This window comes from Marmota marmota, unplaced genomic scaffold (genome assembly GCF_001458135.2).
Source record: "Marmota marmota marmota unplaced genomic scaffold, marMar, whole genome shotgun sequence".
NCBI lineage: Eukaryota > Metazoa > Chordata > Mammalia > Rodentia > Sciuridae > Marmota > Marmota marmota.
This window is the reverse complement of record NW_025999984.1, coordinates 485,220-507,376: the sequence shown is the minus strand read 5'-3', so window position 1 is coordinate 507,376 and position 22,157 is coordinate 485,220. Positions and strand designations below refer to the sequence as shown.

At 46.4% G+C, this 22,157-nt stretch overlaps 2 protein-coding genes across 9 annotated transcripts; one reads left to right on the top strand and one right to left on the bottom strand.

The window, feature by feature from the left end:
- Positions 1–1,880: 1,880 nt before the first annotated feature.
- Dhx16 (DEAH-box helicase 16) lies at positions 1,881–18,918 on the top strand. Of its 6 annotated transcripts, none has more exons than XR_007348744.1 (20): positions 1,881–2,277; positions 4,057–4,295; positions 4,385–4,553; positions 5,048–5,104; positions 6,375–6,629; positions 6,787–6,990; positions 7,071–7,262; positions 7,766–7,876; positions 8,041–8,156; positions 10,412–10,622; positions 10,809–10,907; positions 11,016–11,168; positions 12,970–13,110; positions 13,288–13,450; positions 13,543–13,661; positions 13,787–13,854; positions 15,118–15,280; positions 15,387–15,548; positions 15,818–15,960; positions 17,456–17,677. XR_007348744.1 is itself a non-coding variant. In XM_015507110.2 (20 exons), the coding sequence occupies exons 1-20, from the start codon at positions 2,071–2,073 to the stop codon at positions 17,582–17,584; spliced, it is 3,126 nt and encodes a 1,041-aa protein (XP_015362596.1). In that variant the 5' UTR covers positions 1,882–2,070; the 3' UTR covers positions 17,585–17,677. The 6 variants fall into 6 exon arrangements, 5 of the variants coding, with proteins under 5 accessions (XP_048661919.1, XP_048661920.1, XP_015362596.1 ...); XM_015507110.2 differs by having other exon boundaries at positions 1,882–2,277; positions 4,391–4,553; positions 15,787–15,960; XM_015507109.2 differs by having other exon boundaries at positions 1,882–2,277; positions 15,787–15,960.
- Positions 17,719–21,685, bottom strand: CUNH6orf136 (chromosome unknown C6orf136 homolog). 3 transcript variants are annotated; one of them, XM_015507111.2, is made up of 6 exons: positions 21,406–21,685; positions 19,485–19,886; positions 19,110–19,198; positions 18,731–18,931; positions 18,087–18,156; positions 17,719–18,012 (listed from the first exon to the last, which is right to left on the bottom strand). In XM_015507111.2, exons 1-6 carry the CDS (start codon positions 21,475–21,477, stop codon positions 17,899–17,901), a joined length of 948 nt encoding a protein of 315 aa, XP_015362597.1. In that variant the 5' UTR covers positions 21,478–21,685; the 3' UTR covers positions 17,719–17,898. The 3 variants fall into 3 exon arrangements, with proteins under 3 accessions (XP_015362597.1, XP_015362598.1, XP_048661924.1); XM_015507112.2 differs by lacking the exon at positions 21,406–21,685 and adding an exon at positions 21,233–21,345; XM_048805967.1 differs by lacking the exon at positions 21,406–21,685 and adding an exon at positions 20,869–21,194.
- Positions 21,686–22,157: the final 472 nt, after the last annotated feature.

Here is a 22,157-nt window from a genome sequence, read left to right as displayed (position 1 = left end):
CAGCAACTAAGGAAGAAGCTGTCTCAAAAAATAGAAAGGGCCAGGCTGTGCCTGTAATCCCAGAGGCTTGGGAGGCTGAGGCAGGAGAGTTCAAAGGCAGCCTCAGCAATTTATTGAGGCTCTTAGCAACTCAGTGGTACCCTGTCTCTAAATAAAATATATTAAAAAAAGGGCTGGGGATGTGGTTTGGTGGGTAAGTGCCATTGGTTCAATCCTGGGTACCAAAAAAAAAAAGTCTAAAGAAGGGCCACAGAGATCAGACTGCTGTAAAGTAAATAACAGATTCTGCTTATTGATTGATTGATTGATTGATTAGGATTGGGGTCTTCCTGGTGCTGGGATAGTGGCTCAGTGGTAGAGTTCTTGCCTCACATGTGTGAGGCACTGGGTTTGATTCTCAGCACCACATATAAATAAATGAATAAAATAAAGGTCCATTAACAACTAAAAGAAAAATTTTTTAAAAATAGGATCTTCCTACATCACCCTGACTACTTTCAACTTCTGGGCTCAAGTAATCCTCCTGTCTCAGCCTCCCAACAACAGGGGACTACAGCCTCTTTACCATGCCCCTATTGGTACTGCTAATTTTAATTTTATTTATTTATTTATTTATTTAAATATTTATTTTTAGTTGTAGTTGGACACAATACCTTCATTTATTTATTTTTATGTGGTGCTAAGTATCGAACCCAGGACTTGCACATGCTAGGTGAGCACTCTACCAATGAGCCACAACCCCAGCCCACTGCTTATTTTTAAATAAGCAGCTGCCAGTAATTTATTAAGGTGTCAGCAAAACAATTAGTCCATTTAGTTTGCAGATTTTTCTTCCCCTTGAACAGCTTTCCCTAATTCCCAAGTTTCCTCTTGCTTGGAAGTCCTCCCTTATGCCTAACCTATATTCACTCCTGCTGCAGTTACCAGTCTTAGAAAAGGTCACTTCTAATCAGTGCAGACTAATTTTTTAAAAATGTTTTATTTATTTATTTATGTATTTATTTTTAAATATGTATTCTTAAGTTTTTAGGTGGATACAACATCTTTGTTTTACATTTATGTGGTGCTGAGGATCGAACTCAGTGCCTTGTGCATGCTAGGCGAGCACTCTACCACTGAGCCACAACCCCAGGCCCCTGCTTTATTTAAAAAAAAAAAAAGTATATATATATATATATATATATGTATATATATATATATATATATATATGTGTGTGTGTGTGTGTGTGTGTGTGTGTGTTTAGTAGTTGTGCGCATTATCTTTATTTTATTTATTTATTTTTATGTGGTGCTGACGATCAAACCCAGGGCCTCCCATGTGCTAAGCGAGAGCTCTACTTCTGAGCCACAACTTCAGCCCTTAATTTTTATTTATTATTATTATTATTATTAATTTATTTATTTTTATGTGATGCTGAAGATCAAACCCAGGGCCTTCTACGTGCTAGGCAAAAGCTTTACTGCTGAGCCACAACCTCAGCCCCTAATCTTTGATATAAGTATGTATATGCTGATCTTCCCATTTGAAATAGAACCTAACCTCTTCTTATCCTGCATTATTTTTGGCTCCATAGAGCTTATATATTTTACTTAATTATTATGTATCTTGGCTCCTTGAACCCTGAATGCATATTCCTTATGGGATTTTTGTCCGATTTGCTCTACGCTTTACTTCCAGCTACTTAAAAGGCCTAGCACCCATTAGGCGTTTAATAAATTGGTTGCTTTTAGTCAGTGAGTGAGCAGAGCACTTGCATACTGACCTTCAGGGGGCGACAGAGAGATTGAATAAGGATGGAAATGAAACTTATTATCCCCACCTTAGGGAACGGTTCTGCGAAATTTGAACTCGCTCGGCCACCATAGGGCTTAGGCCGGAAAAGCGCAGCCCCTTCCGGGCGCCGCAGTACGGAAAGACGGCTTTGAGCTCCCGAAAATTGAACACAAGTACTAAGCCAGCTCCCTCGTGGGGCTGAGGCTCTGGCCTAGGGTTCCAGGGCTTCGACACTCTGGGCTATCAGTGCGGCTGGTCTGGACGCGTCGGGGCTCTAGCAGGGAGCGTGGGTCGCCATGGCGACGCCTGCAGGGCTGGAGCGCTGGGTTCAGGAGGAGCTGCACTCGGTGCTGGGGCTCAGCGAGCGGCACGTCGCGCAGTTCCTGATTGGTACAGCGCAGCGCTGTGCCTCCGCCGAGGATTTTGTGCAGCGCCTACGAGACACCGATACCCTGGACCTCAGCGGGCCGGCCCGGGATTTTGCCCTGAAACTCTGGAACAAGGTGTCTAGCGGGCGGGGCGGGGCGGGGCGGGGCGGGGTGGGGCGGGGTGGCGTGGGGTGGGTGGGGCCTGGCGTGGGAGCGGAGGTAGAGGAGGTGGAACAGGGGAGGGCGCTTTTACCTGCACTAGGGAAGTTGGTCATCCGAGGAGTTAAGTAAGTTTAATTCACAAACATTTGTCTGTTGTCCGTTGTCGCCTAGGGACTGAGCCAGGTGCTGATTATCCAGCTCAGTGGAGAAGATGGAAGGTTTAAGTGTAGGGTTAAGTACTATAGAGAATTGTTTCTGGAGCTTTAACCTACATATGATTCGTCCAGGACCCTTGCCAAAATGCAGATTAGGTAGCAGTCTTGTGCATTTCTAACAAGTTCCAGGTGATGCTGACGGTCAGGAACTACACTTTGCATAGCGAGGTTATAAGAGGTGTGTAGGAAATGATGTGGGAGGTTGGAGAGATGGGAGAAGTGATCAGAAAAAGCAGGCCCAAAGATTCCCTGGAATTTGTCAGGTCGAGAATGGGAACGAGTAAGAGTATATGTAAAAGTGAACTGGTGGACAGGACTGTGCATTTCTTGTCTTGTATTCTTCCTACCTAACAGTTTTCTGCCTTACAGAACAGGTGCTAAGTAAGTGTATATAAGGAGTGAAAGTGAGACTGGGGTTGCAGCTCTGAGGTAGAGTGCTTGCCTAGCATGTGTGAGGCGGTGGGTTCAATCCTCAGCATCACGTAAAAATAAATTTTAAAAAATGAAGGTATTGAGTCCATCTACAACTAAAATAAAATTTTAAAAAAGTGAAAGTGTTCAGAGAATGGCAGATAGCCTATTATGGCTGTCCCATATAGTGCTTGATGAGAAATGAGGTTAGAATGTAAGACTGGGCTCAGGGGTAGCCAGCTGGGGCAACAGAGCTAGAGGCCTGACTTCTGCTGGAGAAGAATCTATCTTACAAGTTTCTGGGAGACAGTGAGGAGAGTAGCAAGGAGACTGTGGGTAGGACTGGGAGCAGCCTTCAGAAAAAGTGTAGGAAATGGAAACCTCTCAGGCTGTACAGTGGTAGAGCACTTGTATAGGATGCAGGAAGTCCTGCATTCTATTGCCATAAAATGGGGAGAGAGAGAAAGAAAAGGAAAAGTAAGTTCCGTGATGTACTATTCACCAGTGAATCCCTGGAGTCTAGTACTCAGGCCTGTGACAGGCACTATCAAAAGTTGCAAAATACCCCTTGTAGTATGTTAGTCCTTGTATAGGAATGCCTTAATCATTGGGAATAATATAGCTATGAGAAAGGCAATTGAGAATTGGGTTTGAGAATGTAAGCTCCATGAGGGCAGACATTTTTGTCTCTTGTTTATTCCCGTATCCCTAGTACTTAGCATGTACCTGATACACGGCACAGGTTTCAATAAATGTTTGTTAAATGGTGACTGAAAGGAAATTCATAAGCTGAAGGGCCCCTTTCAAGTTAATGAACATGGGGTAAAGCCATTTGAAATGTGAAAGAGGGAGATTAAAGGTCAGATTAAGATCAAGGAATTTCTAGCTGGGTGTGGTGGTACACACCTGTACACCTAGTAATTTGGGAGGCTGAGGCAGGAGGATGGCAATTTCAAAGCCAGCCTCAGCGGATAAGTGAGGCACTTAGCAACTCAGCGAGACCCTGTCTCTAAATAAAATATTAAAAAGGTCTGGGAATGTGGCTCAGTGGTTAAGTACCCCTGGGTTCAATTCTGGTACCAAAAAAAAGCTTCTCACACACCTTTGTTTCATCCTCTGCTGACAGGTTCCAAGGAAGGTGATAGTAGAAAAGCCAGCTCGGGCAGCGGAGCGAGAGGCCCGAGCCCTACTGGAGAAGAACCGATCATACAAGTTGCTGGAAGACAGTGAGGAAAGTAGTGAGGAAACTGTGGGTAGAACTGGGAGCAGCCTACATAAGAAGCATAAGAAACGGAAACACCTCAGGAAGAAACACCAGGAGGAGGAGGAAGAAGAGATTCCTGAGACAGGGAAGAACAAGACAGGGTAAGTCAGAAGCAAGGGCAAAGAGGGTGGAGTGAGTGGACATGGGGATGATAAGCCTTCTGAATGTCTTATTTGATGCCCTGGGCGAGGTACAGGGCAAGCAAACAGCAGACTGAGAAGCCAGAGTCAGAGGATGAGTGGGAACGGACAGAACGGGAGCGCCTTCAGGATCTGGAAGAACGTGATGCTTTTGCTGAGCGGGTCCGGCAGCGAGACAAGGATCGGACTCGCAATGTCCTGGAGCGGTCAGACAAGAAGGTGTGGAGAAGTAGTATATTCTATAAATCCCCTAGGACCTTAGGTGAAATCTTGAAATTAGTTATAATTACAGAGATTGTGATCTTTGGAAAGATAAAGAGCTCTCTCCAGGGTTGGGGATGTGGCTCAAGTGGTAGTGTGCTCGCCTGGCATGCGTGAGGCCTGGGTTCGTCCTCAGCACCACATACAAATAAAGATGTTGTGTCCGCCAAAAACTAAAAAACAAATATTAAAATTCTCTTCTTTAAAAATAAATTAAAAAAAAAAAAAAGAGCTCTCTCCAGTGATGTATTCCTCTCTGTGGTCACAGGACCACTGTGAGTTTTTTGGCTAAGGCAACTCTGTTGTACATAGAAAGCCTTCTTTACTGAAAGGGAACATACCTTGTACCCGTTCAAAGGGTACATCTGAATGATTCTCATGATTTCAAATGGAAGTGATCATGGGTGTGAGCACTTTTTGACCTCATCTCTGACACTATTGGTTTCTTCTAGGCTTATGAAGAGGCTCAGAAGCGCCTCAAGATGGCCGAGGAAGACCGGAAAGCCATGGTAAGTCCCAGGGTCCAAGAAGCCAAGATCAGAGGACAAAAGGAATTTGTGATGGAGTAGTTAGCTATAGGAAAAAGTTAAACAGAGAAAATGCAGTGAGAATGTTGATAGGGGTGATTAAGTCTCTAGATGAGGAGGCTTGGTTGCTAGGAACTCATAAGGATGGACTTAAGTCGTAGAGAGAAGGAATCCACTACAAATCCTCCTTTATGCTTTCTTTTTGTGGGGTACTGGGGATTGAACTCAGGAGCACTCAACCTGAGCCACAAGCCCAGCTCTATTTTGTATTTTATTTAGAGACAGGGTCTCACTGAGTTGCTGAGCTTCTCGCTTTTGCTGAGGCTGGCTTTGAACNTTTTTTTTTTTTTTTTTTTTTTTTTTTTTTGGTACTAGATATTGAACTCAGGGACACTTGACCACTGAGCCACATCCCCAGCCCTATTTTGTGTTTTGTTTAGAGATAGGGTCGCACTGAGATGCATTGCTGAGGCTGGCTTTGAACTCACGATTCTCCTGTCTCAAGCTCCTGAGCAGCTGGGATTACAGGCATGTGCCACCTGGGATTACAGCCATGTGCCACTATGCCTGGCCCACCTGATCGGTTTTTAATCCCTTCTCTTTGAGTTTAAGATCAGAGCATATAAATTAGGGCTGAAGATTGCCCACAGTTGGCACCCCCAGTAGTTTCCATCTTTGTTTCTCATTTTCAGTTTGAGATCTATGCTTCTAAATACTGGATCATTCTTTTTGTTTTCACCCTTTCCACTTACTTTTTAGTAAAATAGAATCAAGTATTCAAATAATTGCTGTGATGTATCTATTTTGACAAGAGTGTAACACTGCCCAGAAGGTGCTTCCAACTAGATTCAGCTGCTAGAAGGGCAATTTGTGGGGTCAGCATGTGGCATTCCAAAGAAGCCCCTTTAGCCAGGTGTGGTGACCACATCTATAATCCTAGCTTTTCAGGAAGCTGAGGGAGGAGTAATGTAAGTTAGAAACCAGCTGGGGAAACTAAGTGAGATCTTGTCTCAAAAAATAGAAAAGGCTGGGGATATAGCTCAGTGGTAGAGTGACCTTGGGTTCTGTACTGGAAAGAAAAAAAAAAAGTACAGTTTTGGGCAAATCTTTTGTTTGCAAGGGAGTGTGAAGGGTCTGTCTTTAGATTCTTACACCTATTGTCTGGGAATTTTTCATATTGAGAGGTAGCTAGGGAAAGGTGTTGCTGCTCTAGTAAGATGAGGATTTATTTGACTATTCCTTCCTGAACCAGGTCCCTGAACTACGAAAAAAATCCCGCCGAGAGTACCTGGCAAAGCGCGAGCGAGAGAAGTTGGAGGATCTGGAGGCAGAGCTGGCTGATGAGGAGTTCCTCTTTGGGGATGTGGAGCTCAGCCGACATGAGCGCAGGGAGCTCAAATACAAACGGCGAGTGCGGGATCTAGCCCGGGAGTACCGGGCAGCTGGTGAGCAGGAGAAGCTGGAAGCCACCAACCGCTACCATATGCCCAAGGAGACCCGAGGACAGGTGCGGTGGTGAGGTGAAACTTTGGAGGGGCAACACCTTGCCTGGCTCTTTACTTCTCTTGCTTTTTGCAGTGGGTGGAGATAATGAAGAGGGAGGTGGGGACTGGGCATAGAGGGCATCCCCTGTTTTCATGTCCTCATATGTCTCCTCTTTGTAGCCAGCTCGTGCTGTGGACCTAGTGGAGGAAGAATCAGGTGCTCCTGGGGAGGAGCAGCGGCGATGGGAGGAGGCCCGTCTAGGGGCAGCATCTTTGAAGTTTGGAGCCCGAGATGCTGCCTCCCAGGAACCCAAATATCAACTGGTGCTGGAGGAGGAGGAGACCATTGAGTTTGTCTGTGCCACTCAGCTTCAGGGTGATGAGGTGAGAGGGAGAGCTTTGAGACATTCTGAGGAGGCCCTGAACTGGCTGTGGGGCTCACAGCCCACCCTCTTTTTCCTTAGGAGCCATCAGCTCCACCCTCTTCAGCCCAGGCTCAGCAGAAGGAGTCTATCCAGGCCGTCCGCCGAAGCCTCCCTGTGTTCCCATTTCGAGAGGAACTCCTGGCTGCCATTGCAAATCATCAAGTCCTCATCATTGAAGGCGAGACAGGCTCTGGGAAGACCACCCAAATCCCACAGTACCTTTTTGAAGAGGTATGGTCATCACTCTCCAGGTCCCAGGCCCAGGGCATTGATGAGCATAATACTCATCAATGAGCTCCTTTACATGATATTTAAGTCTCATTTCCCTGGCTTTTCCTGTTAAATCATGAGAATCTTGAGAATAAACAGCAGACCCTTTTTGCCTTTCTATTCTTATTTTCTGCTGTGTAATTTATGCCTTGGAGATGTTCAGATTGGAAGGATGTATAGACAGATAGATGGAGTGTGGTGTGGTGCCCTGTCCTTGGTAACTTAAAGAGTAGGACTACAGGGCTGGCTGAGCACCTCTTTGGAGAACCTTCTGTCTGTCATCCTATCTGTTTGCCCTTCTTTTCTGATTTTCATCTTCTGTCCATTGTTTCCTTTCCTCCTGCCCCACCTGGCTTTTATAACTTCTTTCTCTGAATTGTGATTGAGCCTCAGGGGCCATATTTAGCAAAGGAAAACCTTCTACCACAGAGCTATTGGAACCTTCTTTCTTCTTTGTCATTCAGGGTTACACAAAGAAGGGTATGAAAATTGCCTGCACCCAGCCCCGGAGAGTTGCAGCCATGAGTGTGGCTGCCCGAGTGGCCCGGGAGATGGGTGTGAAGCTTGGGAATGAGGTGAGACTCTGGGGACTCATGGGTGAGGGAAACCCCTAGGATCTGGGATTCAGTCCACACTTTCCTTATGTCATAGGTCTGGGTATTGGTCCTTCTTCCTCTGTCCCTGAGTTCCCCTTGGGGAACTCCATCCCCCTCTTGGTCACCAATGGTCCCTTAACCAGGTTGGCTACAGCATCCGATTTGAGGATTGCACATCAGAGCGAACAGTTCTCCGCTACATGACAGATGGGATGCTTCTCCGGGAATTCCTTTCTGAGCCTGACCTGGCAAGTTACAGGTACATCATACAGGCTCTTGCCCCTCTGAGGAGAGCCACCTGTCTTCTCTTCCCTCTGTCCTGCTGCCCCCTCCCCCTCAGTGACTTCTTGTATCATTTAATCTCTTTCTTTCCATCTGGCTAATTTGGCCATTGAGTTCTGATTAACCCACCATGTCTTGAATCTGTGTGGTTCCAATGGTCCTAGAGCTGACCTGCAGGTCCATGGAGTTGGGGCTGGAGAAAAGAATAGATTGCAGAGAAAACCTGCCCCACTGCCTATTCATTTCCAGAGTTCACGAAATCAGGATGGTGGAGTGGTGCTATGGGGACTTGAATTGTATGAGTAGACCATTTGAAGACACCCAGGATGTTCAGATTGGAGGAAAAAAGCTTAGGACACATGCTGGTTTCTTCAAAATATGTGAAGGGCTGTTACATGGTTAAGAAGGATTACACTTGTTTTACATTACACCAGAGGTCACCACTTGGAACCATGGGGCAGATACAGGGAGATAGATCAGCTCAATATCAAGAGCCATGTAACCCTCATAGGGGCAGAGATTATAGGGGCTGTCAGAGTGCCTGGCTCTAGGTCCTTAGCCCACATCTCAAGGTGGCTTGGTCTGTCACCACTGAGCTCTTATTACTGGAGATGGCCAAGCAAGGGTTGAATGAAGGGGAGAAGGTATTCTTGGATGAGAGGGGTATGTGGGGTGAGCTGGCCAAGCAGTATGTGCATTTGTACCTTTTCAGTGGGTGGACTTTCAGATCTTGGAGAATCATAGTGGAGAACTTAAGACAGTTATGATTTGATCCTTCACAGGTTTTGCAAAAATCTCTGGGAACCTATGGGAGACCAGGTATTGTAAGACTGTCTAGGGTGTGGGGTTTCCCCATGGAGCCAGCCTACTTTATGAAATGGCTGAGACTTTACATTCAGTCAGGGCTAGGTACAGAATAGTGGGGATTGGGGGAGGTGAGCTCCTGTGGTCTTGGCTGCCACCCAGAAAACCAAAGAAGGTGTAATACAAATAACTCAGTTAGGCAAGAACCAAGGCATCTGTGCAGTCCTTTGAAATCTAGGGTAGAAACATTCTCCTTCTAGAAGGTTCTCCTTCTAGAGAAGGAGCAGCAGTCACCCCATGGGTCCCTGGGAGCTGCTATATGTTTATGTCCTGGCAGCTCAGGTCTGTCTGTTCATCTCTAGCCTCCCTTGTTGAAAAGAGTCCTGCCCTCAGTTTTTTTTTAATTTTATTTTTTATTCTAATTTGTTATATATGACAGCAGAATGCATTACAGTTCATATTACACATATAGAGCACATTTTTTCATATCTCTGGTTGTACACAAAGTGTAGTCACACCATTTGTGTCTTCATACATGTGCTTAGGGAAATGACGTCCAACTCATTCCACCATCTTTTTTACACCCTTTGCCCCTCCCCCCCTTTGCTCTATCTAGAGTTTGTCTAATGTTCACATGCTTCCCCTTCCAACCCCCTGCCTTCATGCTTTTATTCATCTTTAAAAGTATATCCTTACTTCTGCTTTCTCCAGTAAGGGCAGCTTCTGGCACTAAGCAGACTCTTTTTTGTTTGTTTTTGTGGTACCAAGGATTGAACCCAAGGATAGTTTCCCATCAGGTACACACCCCAGGCCTTTTTGGTATTTTTTATTTTGAAACAGGGACTCACTAAGTTGCCAGACTGGTCTTGAACTTGAGGCAGAATGAGGCAGAACTCCTTCTGCCTCAAGTCTCCTGAGAAGCTGAGATTACAGGGGTGTGCCACTGTGTCAGACATCTAAGTAGACTCTTGACTCTGATTCAGAAATGTCTGACTTGTCACAGCCTCTGCCTCCAGCCTTTACATCATGGCCACTTTTAAAAAATCTTTTTATTTTTTATTTTTTTGTAGTTGTAGATGGATAGCATGCCTTTATTTTATTTATTTACTTTTATGTGGTGCTAAGGATCAAACCCAGTGCCTCACACATGCCAAGCAAGTGCTCTGCCACTGAGCTACAGCCCCAGCCACATCTTGGCCACTTCTATCTGCCAATACTGGGATAATTCGTAGACTACCAGTGCCAGGCCTTTCCTAACCTTCTGCTGGTCTTACATAACTGAGAGGCTTGTCTACTCCTTAGAACCCCTGCCCCCACATTCTTTTTTGGGTCTTTTAGTTTCATGGCGTACCTCTCATCCAGGGGCCTGGTGTCCAATCCTGCATTGCCTAGCTTTCCTCCCTCACTTTCCCCCTATTTCTCCCCCAGTGTGGTCATGGTTGATGAAGCTCACGAGCGGACCCTACACACAGACATTCTCTTCGGGTTAATCAAGGATGTTGCTCGCTTCCGACCTGAGCTCAAGGTCTTGGTAGCCTCTGCCACACTGGATACTGCCCGTTTTTCCACATTCTTTGATGATGCCCCCGTCTTCCGGATTCCTGGACGCAGATTTCCAGTTGACATCTTCTATACCAAGGTGCCCTCTCAGGGAGGATAGGCTTGAGTCTGAGGCGAGAAACTGGGGCCTTTGGAGGAGGTTATCCCAAGGAGGGAAGGGTACAATTGAAAGTTTAAAGGGAACTGGGATAAAGTTATAATGAATTGGGAGAAGTGTGTCTGAGCAAGTGGCCATCCTGTGACACCATGTCTTCCCCCTTTCCAGGCTCCAGAGGCTGACTACCTAGAAGCCTGTGTTGTATCTGTACTTCAGATCCATGTGACCCAGCCACCTGGGGATATCCTGGTCTTCCTGACAGGACAGGTATGCGACATGGTAGGAAAGGAGATGATGTATACCAGGGAAAGACTGGGCCAGCCTATTGGCCTCTGTGACTCTAGGACCCCTGTTGCTCTCCCATCCCAAATCCAGGAGGAGATTGAGGCTGCCTGTGAGATGCTCCAGGATCGTTGCCGCCGCCTGGGCTCCAAAATTCGGGAGCTCCTGGTGCTGCCCATTTATGCCAACCTGCCCTCTGACATGCAGGCTCGAATTTTTCAACCCACACCACCTGGGGCACGAAAGGTAAGTTGAAGAAACCTCCATTCTTCCATGCTAGAATTCACACAGTGGGTAGTGAAACAGAAAGTCTGTACATCCCCCATATAAGGCATATGCTGGGCTTTGCTGCAGAAACTAAGGAGCAGCCAGTCCCTTACTTCTGGGACTGGAGAGAGAGAATGAATATGATGTGAACCGATGTTCTAAGTGCATGATTCAGGGAGTAAATACTATAGAGATTCAGAAGAGAAGGGAAGCTCTTGGTGAGCCAAGAGGAAGAATTTGATATGGGCCTTTAAGAAAAATGACTGGGGACTGGGCATAGTGGTTCATTCAGGCCTGTAATCCCCGGTACTTGGGAGACTGAGGCAGGAGGATATAAAGTTGGAAGTCAGCCTCAACAACTTAGCAAGATGCTGTCTTAAAATAAAAAGTAAAAAAGGCCTGACTGGGCTGGGGTTGTGGCTTAGTGGTAGAGCGCTCGCCTCGCACATCTGAGACCCTGGGTTCGATCCTCAGCCCCATATAAAATAAATAAATAAATAGACAAAATAAAGATATTGTGTCCATGCATAACTAAAAAAAAATTTTAAAAAGGGGGGGCTGAGGATGTCACTCAATAGTAGAGTACCCCGGTTCCATCTTCAGTGCCCTGCCCCCAAAAAACTGTGACTGGGGAAATAGAGGAAGGCCCAAGATGTGTTTGATGTCAGAGTGGAATTAGTGGGTGTTCATGTGGTGCAGCAGAGAGCCAAGACCAGATCAACTGTGGGCCATGATGAAGGAGGACCTCTGATGGCAGGCAAAAGAGTTGGACTTTAGACAGGTGAGTGGCAATCAAAAGATTTTGAGCAGAGATTTCATTCAACAAATGTTTAATGAGGGGCTGAATGTGTGCCTTAGTGGTAGAGCACTTGCCTAATATGCTCAAGACCCTGTATTTCTTCCCCAGTGACCCTCCCCCCTCCAAAAAAAAAAAAATGCATTCTTCCTTTGTGCCAGGAGATGAGGATACAGTGATAAGCAAAACAAAGTCTCTAGCTTCCCAGAACTTCAATCTAATGGGAGGAGACAGTGGGCCCTTAAATACATAATGTCAGTTTGTAGCAAGTGGTATCATATGTCAACTTGTGGGAATTGTTATGAAGAGATACAAAACAGCATAGGAAGATAGAAAGTGACTCTGGGGAGTGAGGGTGAGAAAATAGCAAGAAGTTATTTTTCTTGGGTGTAGAGAAACCTCCAGTGAGGTGAAGGTGAAGCAGATGCTGAAGGAGGGGAGGGAGAGAGCCAAGCTTCCTTGTGGGAGAAGAGTGCTGCATAGAGGCAGCAGCTGATGCAAGTCTCTAGATGGTGAAAGGCTCTGTGACTCAGACTTCAAGGGGCTTGGATTTAATTCTAGAATGGGATGGGAAGCCATGGAAGGATTAGGGAGTAATATGACGGGTTTATATTTTAAAAGGACCATTCTGGATGCCACATGATAGAGGCTAGGAGACTGGTTTAGAGGCTGTTACAGAAAGTGATATATGAAGATGAATATGAAAGTGGTGGTGGGGAAGATGGGAAAAGAACCTGGACACTCCCATCTCCAACCTCAGGGTGGAGGGGGAACCCTAAATCCTTTTTCCATTTCCTTTTTGCATTATGTCCTTGCTGACTCTCCTTGCTTTCTTCTCTTTCCCCTTCTCCTGTCCTTGTCCCCCTCTCCTGATGTTGGCCACTAATTCTGTCAGCTCCTGCTCCTCATTGTATCTACTTCACTACTCTTAGTTTTCCAGGATAATTTTTTTCAAGAGTAAAATAACCACATCCTTTCACTCAGGTGGTTGTGGCAACAAACATTGCTGAGACTTCACTCACCATTGAGGGCATCATTTATGTGCTGGATCCAGGGTTCTGTAAGCAGAAGAGCTACAATCCCCGCACAGGCATGGAGTCGCTCACTGTCACACCCTGCAGCAAGGTCAGCCTGGGTCTCCATGGGTAGAGAAAGGTGGAATTATCCCACAGGGGAAGTCCATCTCAGGAGCTCTTAGAGAATGGGGGATAATAAGCATTTTGTATTTTCCCAGATGACTTGTGTAAATACTGCTTTTTCTCTTTTCCCTGACTAAATCATCAGCTAGCCTCTTCTTTCTAGGCCTCAGCCAATCAGCGGGCTGGCCGGGCAGGTCGGGTTGCTGCAGGGAAGTGCTTCCGCCTGTATACAGCCTGGGCCTATCAGCATGAGCTGGAGGAGACCACAGTGCCTGAGATCCAGAGGACTAGCCTGGGCAATGTTGTACTGCTGCTCAAGAGCTTAGGTGATTGGGCTTCCTGAAAGAGGGAGGGAGGGGGGCCGGAATCACTGGTTCCTGTGTGGGAACTCTGTTGTATCCTTTACACATTTCTCTAGGGATCCATGACCTAATGCACTTTGATTTCCTGGACCCTCCACCATATGAGACCCTACTGCTAGCTTTGGAGCAGCTGTACGCTCTGGGAGCCCTCAATCACCTGGGGGAGCTCACCACGGTGAGGTGGAGGACAACATGGACTGGGGCAGGTCAAAGGAAGGGGTTCGGGTGCCCCAAGGATCCCTGTCATGATGGAAGGAAATCTGAGGGAATTCTGACCTAAACTCTCTTTCCTCTCCTTAGTCTGGTCGAAAGATGGCAGAGCTGCCAGTGGACCCCATGTTATCAAAAATGATCTTGGCTTCTGAGAAGTAAGAACTCGTACCCTTTCTGGCCCCTAAACATAAATCAATCATACCTCCCCTGTTTTGGGGGATATCTTTGTCTCTTTCTCTTTTTTTCTGTCATAATATTATATAACACATAAGTTATTAGAGAACTATGATTGTCGTCTCCACCCACCCACTTTCTTTTTTTGGTACTGAGGATGAAATCCAGGGCCTTGACATACCTACTAGGCAAGCACTCTATCACTGAGCTGCACCCCCAGCCCTTTATTTATTTATTTATCTTGGTACTGGGGGTTGAACCCAGGGATTCTTCACCACTGGGCTACATTCCCAGCCTGCTGAGGCTGGCCTCGAACTTACAATCCTCCTACCTCAGCCTCCTGAGTTGCTGGAATTACAGAGGTGTGCCACCATGCCTGGCTCCTTAGTGCCCTTTTTTTTGTGGGGGGGAAGGGGTACCAGAGATTAAACTCAGGCACTCGGCCACTGAGCCACATCACCAGCCCTATTTTGTATTTTATTTAAAGACAGGGTCTCACTGAGTTGCTTAGTGCCTCGCTTTTGCTGAGGCTGGCTTCGGACTCTTGATTGTCCTGCCTCAGCCTCCTGAGCCGCTGGGATTACAGGTGTGTAATCCCAGCTCTTAGTGTCCTTTTTGAGGCCCATAGGGGTTTATATAAAACACTGTTCTGTCCTTGTTCATATTAAATAGACAGAGAAAACCTAGGAGTATGAACAAAAGTGGAAGATTTCCATCTGAGATGTGTTAAGTGAGATTGCTTTTGGAACTTGCTGATTCCTAAGATTTCAGACTGAGACATTTAGATATAGCTGTGGGAGACCACCTTTAAATGCTATTCCTGTGTTGTGGTTGAGGTCAGAAATATTTCCTCAAGTCACATAATGCACACCTTGCTCAGAAGTCCTAGTGTTTCCTGCCTCTGCCTCCATGCATTTCATTTTATGCAATTGTTTCACCTATGGCTCCCCCTCCTGGATTCCTGCTGCTACTGCTGCTGCTAGAATCTGCTGTCTGATGTATAGCTACTGTCCTAACTGGCTTCCCCATCACAGCAATCACTTTTCCCTTCGTGTGTCTGTTCCTAGATGTTTTTTTTCCTTCTTGATTTTTTTTTATATCTTTTTATTTATTTATTTTTATGTGGTGCTGAGGATTGAACCCAGGGCCTCACACATGCTAGGTGAGTGCTCTACCACTGAGCCACAATCCCACCCCTCCTAGGTGTTTTGCTTTGACCTTTTGTCCTTTTCGTTCCTGCTCAGGTACAGCTGTTCAGAGGAGATCCTGACAGTGGCTGCCATGCTCTCTGTCAACAACTCCATCTTCTACAGACCCAAAGATAAGGTTGTCCATGCTGACAATGCCCGAGTCAACTTCTTCCTCCCTGGTGGGGACCACCTGGTTCTGCTAAACGTGTATACACAGGTCACTGGTCTTGGGTGAATGGGAATGAGGGAGAAGTGTGGGGGGGGTTCTTGTCTACTGTATACTTAAGGCCTCCTACCTCTTTTCTTTTGAACCCTCTTCACAGTGGGCTGAGAGTGGCTACTCTTCCCAGTGGTGCTATGAGAACTTTGTACAGTTCAGATCTATGCGCCGAGCCCGGGATGTGCGGGAACAGCTAGAGGGGCTCTTGGAGCGAGTAGAAGTCGGTCTGAGTTCCTGCCAAGGGGACTATATCCGTGTACGCAAGGTCAGTGTTGTCCTCTCAGACCCTACTGGTGGTGTGCAGCAGTTCCCCAGCCTGAGCTATTCCCCTTATGCAAAACATTCTCCAAAACTTTTTCTTCAGACTAGTTTATTCTCAGTGGGTTCTTCACACATTCCTTACCTTTCTAGTTCTCCCAAAGTCTGAATTAGGAAGGTGGTGAGTGCCAGGGGTCCCCTAGGCCCGCCTTTCTAGTTGATTTTCTTTCTGGACTACTCCTTAGGCTATCACTGCTGGCTACTTTTACCACACAGCACGGCTGACACGTAGTGGCTATCGCACTGTGAAACAGCAGCAGACAGTGTTCATTCATCCCAACTCTTCCCTCTTCGAGCAACAGCCACGCTGGCTGCTCTACCATGAACTTGTCTTGACCACCAAGGAGTTCATGAGACAGGTAAGGGACCATCCCAGAGATTGTATGGGGAAATTGTGCTGGCAAGGTAAGAACCCAGGTTCAAGTTCCTAGGACTGGCACAATAACAGGAAAATAAATTGTTTAAGGTAGGATCAAGCCATTCTTTCTAATAGCTTCTCAGTGCCTTACAAGATCTGAGAACTAAGCGGGGCACACTGGAATATACCTGTAACCCCAGTGACACAGGAGGATCACAAGTTCGAGGCCAGCCTTAGTAACTTAGTAAGATCCTGTCTCAAAAAATAAAAAGGGCTAGTGATATATTTCAGTGGTTAAGTACCCCTAATTTTCAATCCTCAGTATGTGTCTGTGTGTGTATAAATAAATATTTGCCCACTGTCTCAGTGTTTTAAGGTACTGGGCTGTAATGGCAAACAAAGCAGACGTAGTCTGTCCTCACAGAATATACTTTATTTAGTCTCTTTGTTCTAGGCTTTTCTTAGGGATAGCTTACTTGATATCTTAAGTACATGTAGAGGTATGTTTGCCTTTTGGGTATAGAGCCAGGAACCTTTTCCTTTAGCTCTTCAGTCAAAAGGGAAAGAGGTACGGTATCATGTACTGAAATTGAATTCCATGCATGTATGAGTTAGGATGAACCCAACTGCTATGTATAACTATAAAAGCTCTTAAAAAAAAAAAAAAAAGACCTCCCCACTTTATTTAGAGCATATACTGAATAAAAAACTCTATTTCCCAAACTTCCTTGCAGCAAGGTACAGTCATGTTACAAGTTCTGGCCAATAAGACGTAAGCCCCAGGGTGCATCTCCCCGGAAGTCTCTTTACCTATTCTTCCCCCTTCTTGCTCCTCTTCCTCCATCATAATGCCTGATGCCACTGTGACAGCCAGACCCCTAGCAACCACGCTGGATCACACAGACGAAGAATGAAACTGGGCTTCAGACCAATCTGAACCATTTTTCCCACCCAAANCCCCACTGCAAAAAAAAAAAAAGAGAAAGAGAACATTTGTTTGACCACATACACTTAAGATTCGTGATTGGGGGGCTGGGATGTGGCTCAAGCTGTATTGCGCTCGCCTGGCATGCATGCGGCCCGGGTTCGATCCTCAGCACCACATACAAACAAAGATGTTGTGTCCGCCGAAAACTAATAAATAAGTATTAAAAAAATTAAAAAAAAAAAAAAAAGATTCGTGATTGGGGGCTGGGGTTAAAGCTCAGTGGTAGAGCACTTGCCTAGCAAGTGTGAGGCATCAGGTTCAATCCTCAGCACCATATATAAATAAGCAAAATAAAGGCCCATTGACAACTAAAAAAAATTTTTTTTTAATACCTTTATTTTATTTATTTATTTATTTTTATGTGGTGCTAAGGATCGAACCCAGGGCTGTGCATGTGCTAGGCAAGCACTCTACCACTGAGCTACAACACCAGCCTTCTTTTTTTTCTTTTAAAAAAATTCCTAATTGGATAGAAGGTAATACTACTGATACTTTCTGTTTATTCTAGGTATTGGAGATTGAGAGCAGCTGGCTTCTGGAAGTGGCTCCCCATTATTATAAGGCCAAAGAGCTAGAAGATCCTCATGCTAAGAAAATGCCCAAAAAAATAGGCAAGACACGAGAAGAACTAGGGTAGAGGAAAGGAGACAAATGGAACCTGACACCAGCTCCTCCTTTTCCTTCCATATATTATTTAATATCTACTAAATAAAATTATTTTTGGAATAAATCTTGTGGAAACTTTTGAAGTCCAGAGAAAGTGACATCAAATCCATCCCATATTGTTACTTTATTATTTACAAGTTAAATTACACAGCAGCTTTACACAGCATGAGATGGAGAGGAAGGAGAGAAAAGGAAAAGCAGCTGGCTCAAGATTCTTGGCCACCTCCACCTCCTTCTCTTGTGCGTAGCAAAGTCTTCAGTGCTGCTTCCCTCCCAGTTCTTGGCTCAGGCCTTGGAACACACGTGTACGTTGGGTTCTGGTTCTGACAGCCCCAGGGCCACCAAGGCTCCCATCAGCAGCTTCTTTACAGGCGTTGAGGGTGAGTGTGAAGGCATCAGCTGCAGGGAGAGCAGTTAATGCCAGTTGGGAAGGGGCACACAAATGTTCCTTTTATCTTAGCCCCAAGACTCACCTTGTCTAGACGATGTCGACAAATGAGGCCGCTGGAATTCAGGTAGAAGGTGGAATAGGCATCATAGGTCCTGGTGATCGGGGAGAGAGGCTTACTTAGGGAGAAGGTCCCTGGTCCCAAAGCTTAACTCAAGCATTTGTTTAAATGAGGAGTTATTAAGTTTTATTACGTATTAGATCACCTGAGGGAACCTTTAGAAATTGCAAAGCTGAGGTTGCACCTTGAGCAATTAAATTGAACGGTCTGGCACCAATATCTAAAGATCCTTAGGTGATTCCAATGTTCAGTAAGTCAGTACCTATACTATAGGCCAGGTAAAGGTACCTGAAGAAATTGAAATTCAGGTTTCTTTTATAGACACAGTGTCTCACTGAGTTGCTTAGCACCTTGCTAAGTTGCTGAGGCTGGCTTTGAACTCAGGATTCTCCTGCCTCAGCCTCCTGAGCTGCTGGGATTACAGGCATGTGCCACTGTGCCTGGCCCAGAGGTTTCTTAATATATTCAAAATCCTTATTGTTTTTGCTATAGAATAAAACAGATCCCTTAAGTGAGGGCAACTCACGGACTGGAGACTAGATAGTCAAAGTCTTAAAAGGTATGATAAGGAACTGATTATAGTTTGGATCTTTTCCCATTTCTCTTACCGGTAAAGCTCTTCTTTGTCACGCTTGTAGAAACGCAAAAAGAGCATGTGAATGGGAAGTCCTATGAGCCGCCAGCGGGCTTGTAGGGTCCAATTCTCAGGGTGGCGGGTCAGCTGTAGAACCTCTAACCGAAGTTGTGCAAAATAGTTCCAGGCCAAGAAGCGGCAGAGGGTCAGTGACAGAATGTACCATGTCCGGCCCCTATGAAAAAATGATGGGAAAGAAATCTCCACAATGACAGAATCAGAAAAACAAACTGGTTTCCGTCACAGGAATGGCAGACACTTGTGAGAAGCTATCCAGAATCCAAGAAGTAAAGAGTCAAGTGTATAGCATTGGGTCCTTTTCCCTTCCCAGCCTTACCCATGTCAATTCTTACTTGGTACGTATGCTCAGAATCTCATTGATAAATTCCACATCGGATGAATAGAGAGTATAGTCATGGGAGTGAAGGAAGAGGTTGGGAAGCTAGGTGGAAGAAGAGATATGAACTCAGTAGAAAATAAAGATGATCCAATTTCTCAGTTTTCTATTTTTAGGGCCTTCTTATCCCCTCTGAGTGAAAGGTCATCTCTTCCCACGTTTGACCTCCCTTAATCTCAATAAAAGAGCATCTTTTTCCTTGGGAAAATGTTCACAGCACAGTTCTATGCCTGCCTGATGGTTCTAAGATAGTCCAATTGACTAAACTATTTTTAAGGATTATTTATATTCTTTTCCACTATAGATGAAGACCACTCTTGAACTGACTTACCTCTTGTCTCAGTCTCTCATACATGACAGCCAGGTGTTCCTCCATACTAGGATCTCCTGATGGGGTGGTAGGGGAAGGATGGGCAGTTCCAGGGGCTTGGAAAGGTGTCAAAGCCCCAGGATATGGGCAGGGAGGTCCCTCAAAAAGGCTCCGAAGTCCATCTAAGCAGCGGCTGTGCAACTCTGGTCCTGGTCCTTCCTCCCCCTTTCCTGGAGGGAGAACTACCCACGGTGAGTTGAGGGCCTGGATCTGAGGGAGAGGTAGTAGACAAGGCCTGGGGACAGGCTGGGAGGGAGGATGTGGGAGTCGAGGGGACCACAGAAGAGGAGAAGATGGGGAAGTGGTGGTTGTGGAGTGGGGCCAAAGGGGTGGGAATGGTAGAGTCCGAGAAGAAATCTGGTCCTAAGGAGACAGAACAAGAGAAAAAGGTAAGAATCCAGTTGCCTCATGAACAGGCTTCCAATCCCACCTACTACTACTGACAGAGGAGCTGAGACTTGCTAGAAGGAAAAAAAGGTACAGATTCACTTCCATCTCTACTGAAAATGGGAGGAAATAGTTTGATGTACCACAGGTACTAGTAACTCCCTCAATTAATAGCAAATGCCTTTACATTAATACTCCAACATTGGCTGGGAGCCATGGTGCACTCCTGTAATCCCAGCAGTCTGGGAGACTGAGGCAGGAGGATCATGAGTTCAAAGCCAGCCTCAGCAATTTATTGAAGCCCTAAACAACTCAGCAAAAACGCTGTCTTTAAATAAAATACAAAAAAGGGCTGGGGATGTGGTGTGGCTCAGTAGTCAAACGACCTGGGTTCAATCCCCAGCACCAAAAAACAAAAAAACCAAAACAACCAATACGAGTCCTAGGGGCTAGTTTCACTTCTCTTATAGTAAGGATCATATGAGAATAGATATTTGGTAAATGAATAATAGGTTTGATTGTACTCTGAGTGAAAATGATGTAGTCTACAAGACATCTCCATAATTTAATATGCCAGGCAAATGTAGCACAGGGAAAAGAACGTACGACTGAAGCTAGGAATCCAAGTTCCCATTTTATTGTGCACTTTCATCCCTATACCTCAGTTTCTTATAAATAAGGATGATGAAGCCTCATTAGGTTTTATAAGATATTAATGAATGTAAATAAAACTCTGTCACCCATAAAATAGAACGTAAATGGAAGCTATTATTTCAGTGCCACTATTATTTATGCCACTAAATAGTAGACTATTAAAGGATGAACTTCATTTCCCGGTTTACTAACGTTAAAACTGAGAAGATGGGAAGTCACCCACTAAGGTTTGACCCGAGTCTCGGCTCCCAAGGAATCCCCTGGGAGTTTCACTTCCCGGAGGGCTGGTGGGCCGTGCGGGTACCTCAGTCCCGGACAGTGACCCAGAGGCGCGTCTCTGATGGGGGCGTGGTCATGTTGCCCGCCCATGCACAGGGGTCTGAATTGGGTCCACCGGGTCCGGCTTTCCTGCCGGGACCACTCTCCAGATGCAGGATGTGCGGACTGCACAGCACGGCCTGCGGTTCTGGTCCGGGCTGACGAACTCCCTGCCGCGCTGCGGCCGGGATTCGAGCCTCTGCCCCTGCCCTTCAAATCACCTCTACGCACAGGTAATCAAAGAGTCTCGGGCGCAACGCAGTCGCTCCAGGCTGCCTGGACGTCGACCACGCTCGCCCGCTCTCAGGACAGAGCTAACATGCCCCCACCAGCCGGGCAGAGGCTCTTACCCATGCCTGCGACCCTAGCCCCCTCCACACGCCAATCCATACAGATGGGAAGGGGCGGGGGGGTGCCATTGCGCCTGCGCGGAACCCGGCGCGCGCTCCGCCCCACGCACCGGCTCTAAGAAGGGTCTTTCCCCGCCCCCTCTCCTCCCCTCCCGTCTTTCCTCTGCTCTCACCTGGGGTCGAGCCTGGTAGGCGCGAAGGCAGGGGCCGAGACGCTGGGCTGCCCCCCGGCTGGGGTGGTACATGATCTTCCGGGAACGGAGAGGGCGCCTCCCAAGTTTAGCCTCCAGCCTCCGACCTCCTCACAGGGGTGAGCGTGCCCCAGAGCCGGCTTCGTGAAAGGGAAAGGAAGGGGGGGGAAGGGGCTGAGGGGAGGAAAACGGAGATGTTGCGCGCTTGCGCACTGCAGGCTCCAGGGAAGCAGCTGCGCTCGGTTCGCCGTTAAGTGCGCCTGCGCTCGCCAGACCGACGCTACCTTATGGCGCTTGCGCAGCAAATTAGCGGCACTGAACTGTACAAGTGCCTGTGGCACTTGCGCAGCAACCTAGGCGAGGATGCGGCTGAACCGTGTGAAAGGGGAAGGGTGGGGAAGGGGAAGGAGAGGAGCACCTTGAAGAGGGAGGCTTGAATCTGCTGAATCACCAGTTTGATTTAAGGGTTCAATTAAAGATATCCACTATGAAGAGAGGGCATATGTGCCAGGGCAGTATTCAGTGTGAAGAAAAAGCTTGGAAGGAACCGTCAAAGTAACCAGGAAATTGGACTTTAAGACTCAGAAACCAAACTAGATCAAACTAGATATGATTGCTTATAATTGCAAAAGTGAACAAAGAAACAAAATCCAAGCTGAACCGAGGTGAGAGATGACATTACCAATTGGTGAGAAGAATGCATTTGTGGTACATATTTGTAGTTCTGGGTATAC

Excerpts from the sequence above, each read along its gene's own strand:
- Dhx16 (XM_015507109.2), top strand. The coding sequence starts at position 2,071 with ATGGCGACGCCTGCAGGGCTGGAGCGCTGGGTTCAGGAGGAGCTGCAC. Across the intron at positions 2,278-4,056 it reads CCCTGAAACTCTGGAACAAG|GTTCCAAGGAAGGTGATAGT; the intron begins GTGTCTAGCGGG and ends CTCTGCTGACAG. Across the intron at positions 15,281-15,386 it reads TGCTAAACGTGTATACACAG|TGGGCTGAGAGTGGCTACTC; the intron begins GTCACTGGTCTT and ends CCCTCTTCACAG.
- CUNH6orf136 (XM_015507111.2), bottom strand. The coding sequence starts at position 21,477 with ATGTACCACCCCAGCCGGGGGGCAGCCCAGCGTCTCGGCCCCTGCCTT. Across the intron at positions 19,199-19,484 it reads ATGAGAGACTGAGACAAGAG|CTTCCCAACCTCTTCCTTCA; the intron begins GTAAGTCAGTTC and ends TCTTCCACCTAG. Across the intron at positions 18,157-18,730 it reads GACAAAGAAGAGCTTTACCG|GACCTATGATGCCTATTCCA; the intron begins GTAAGAGAAATG and ends CCCGATCACCAG.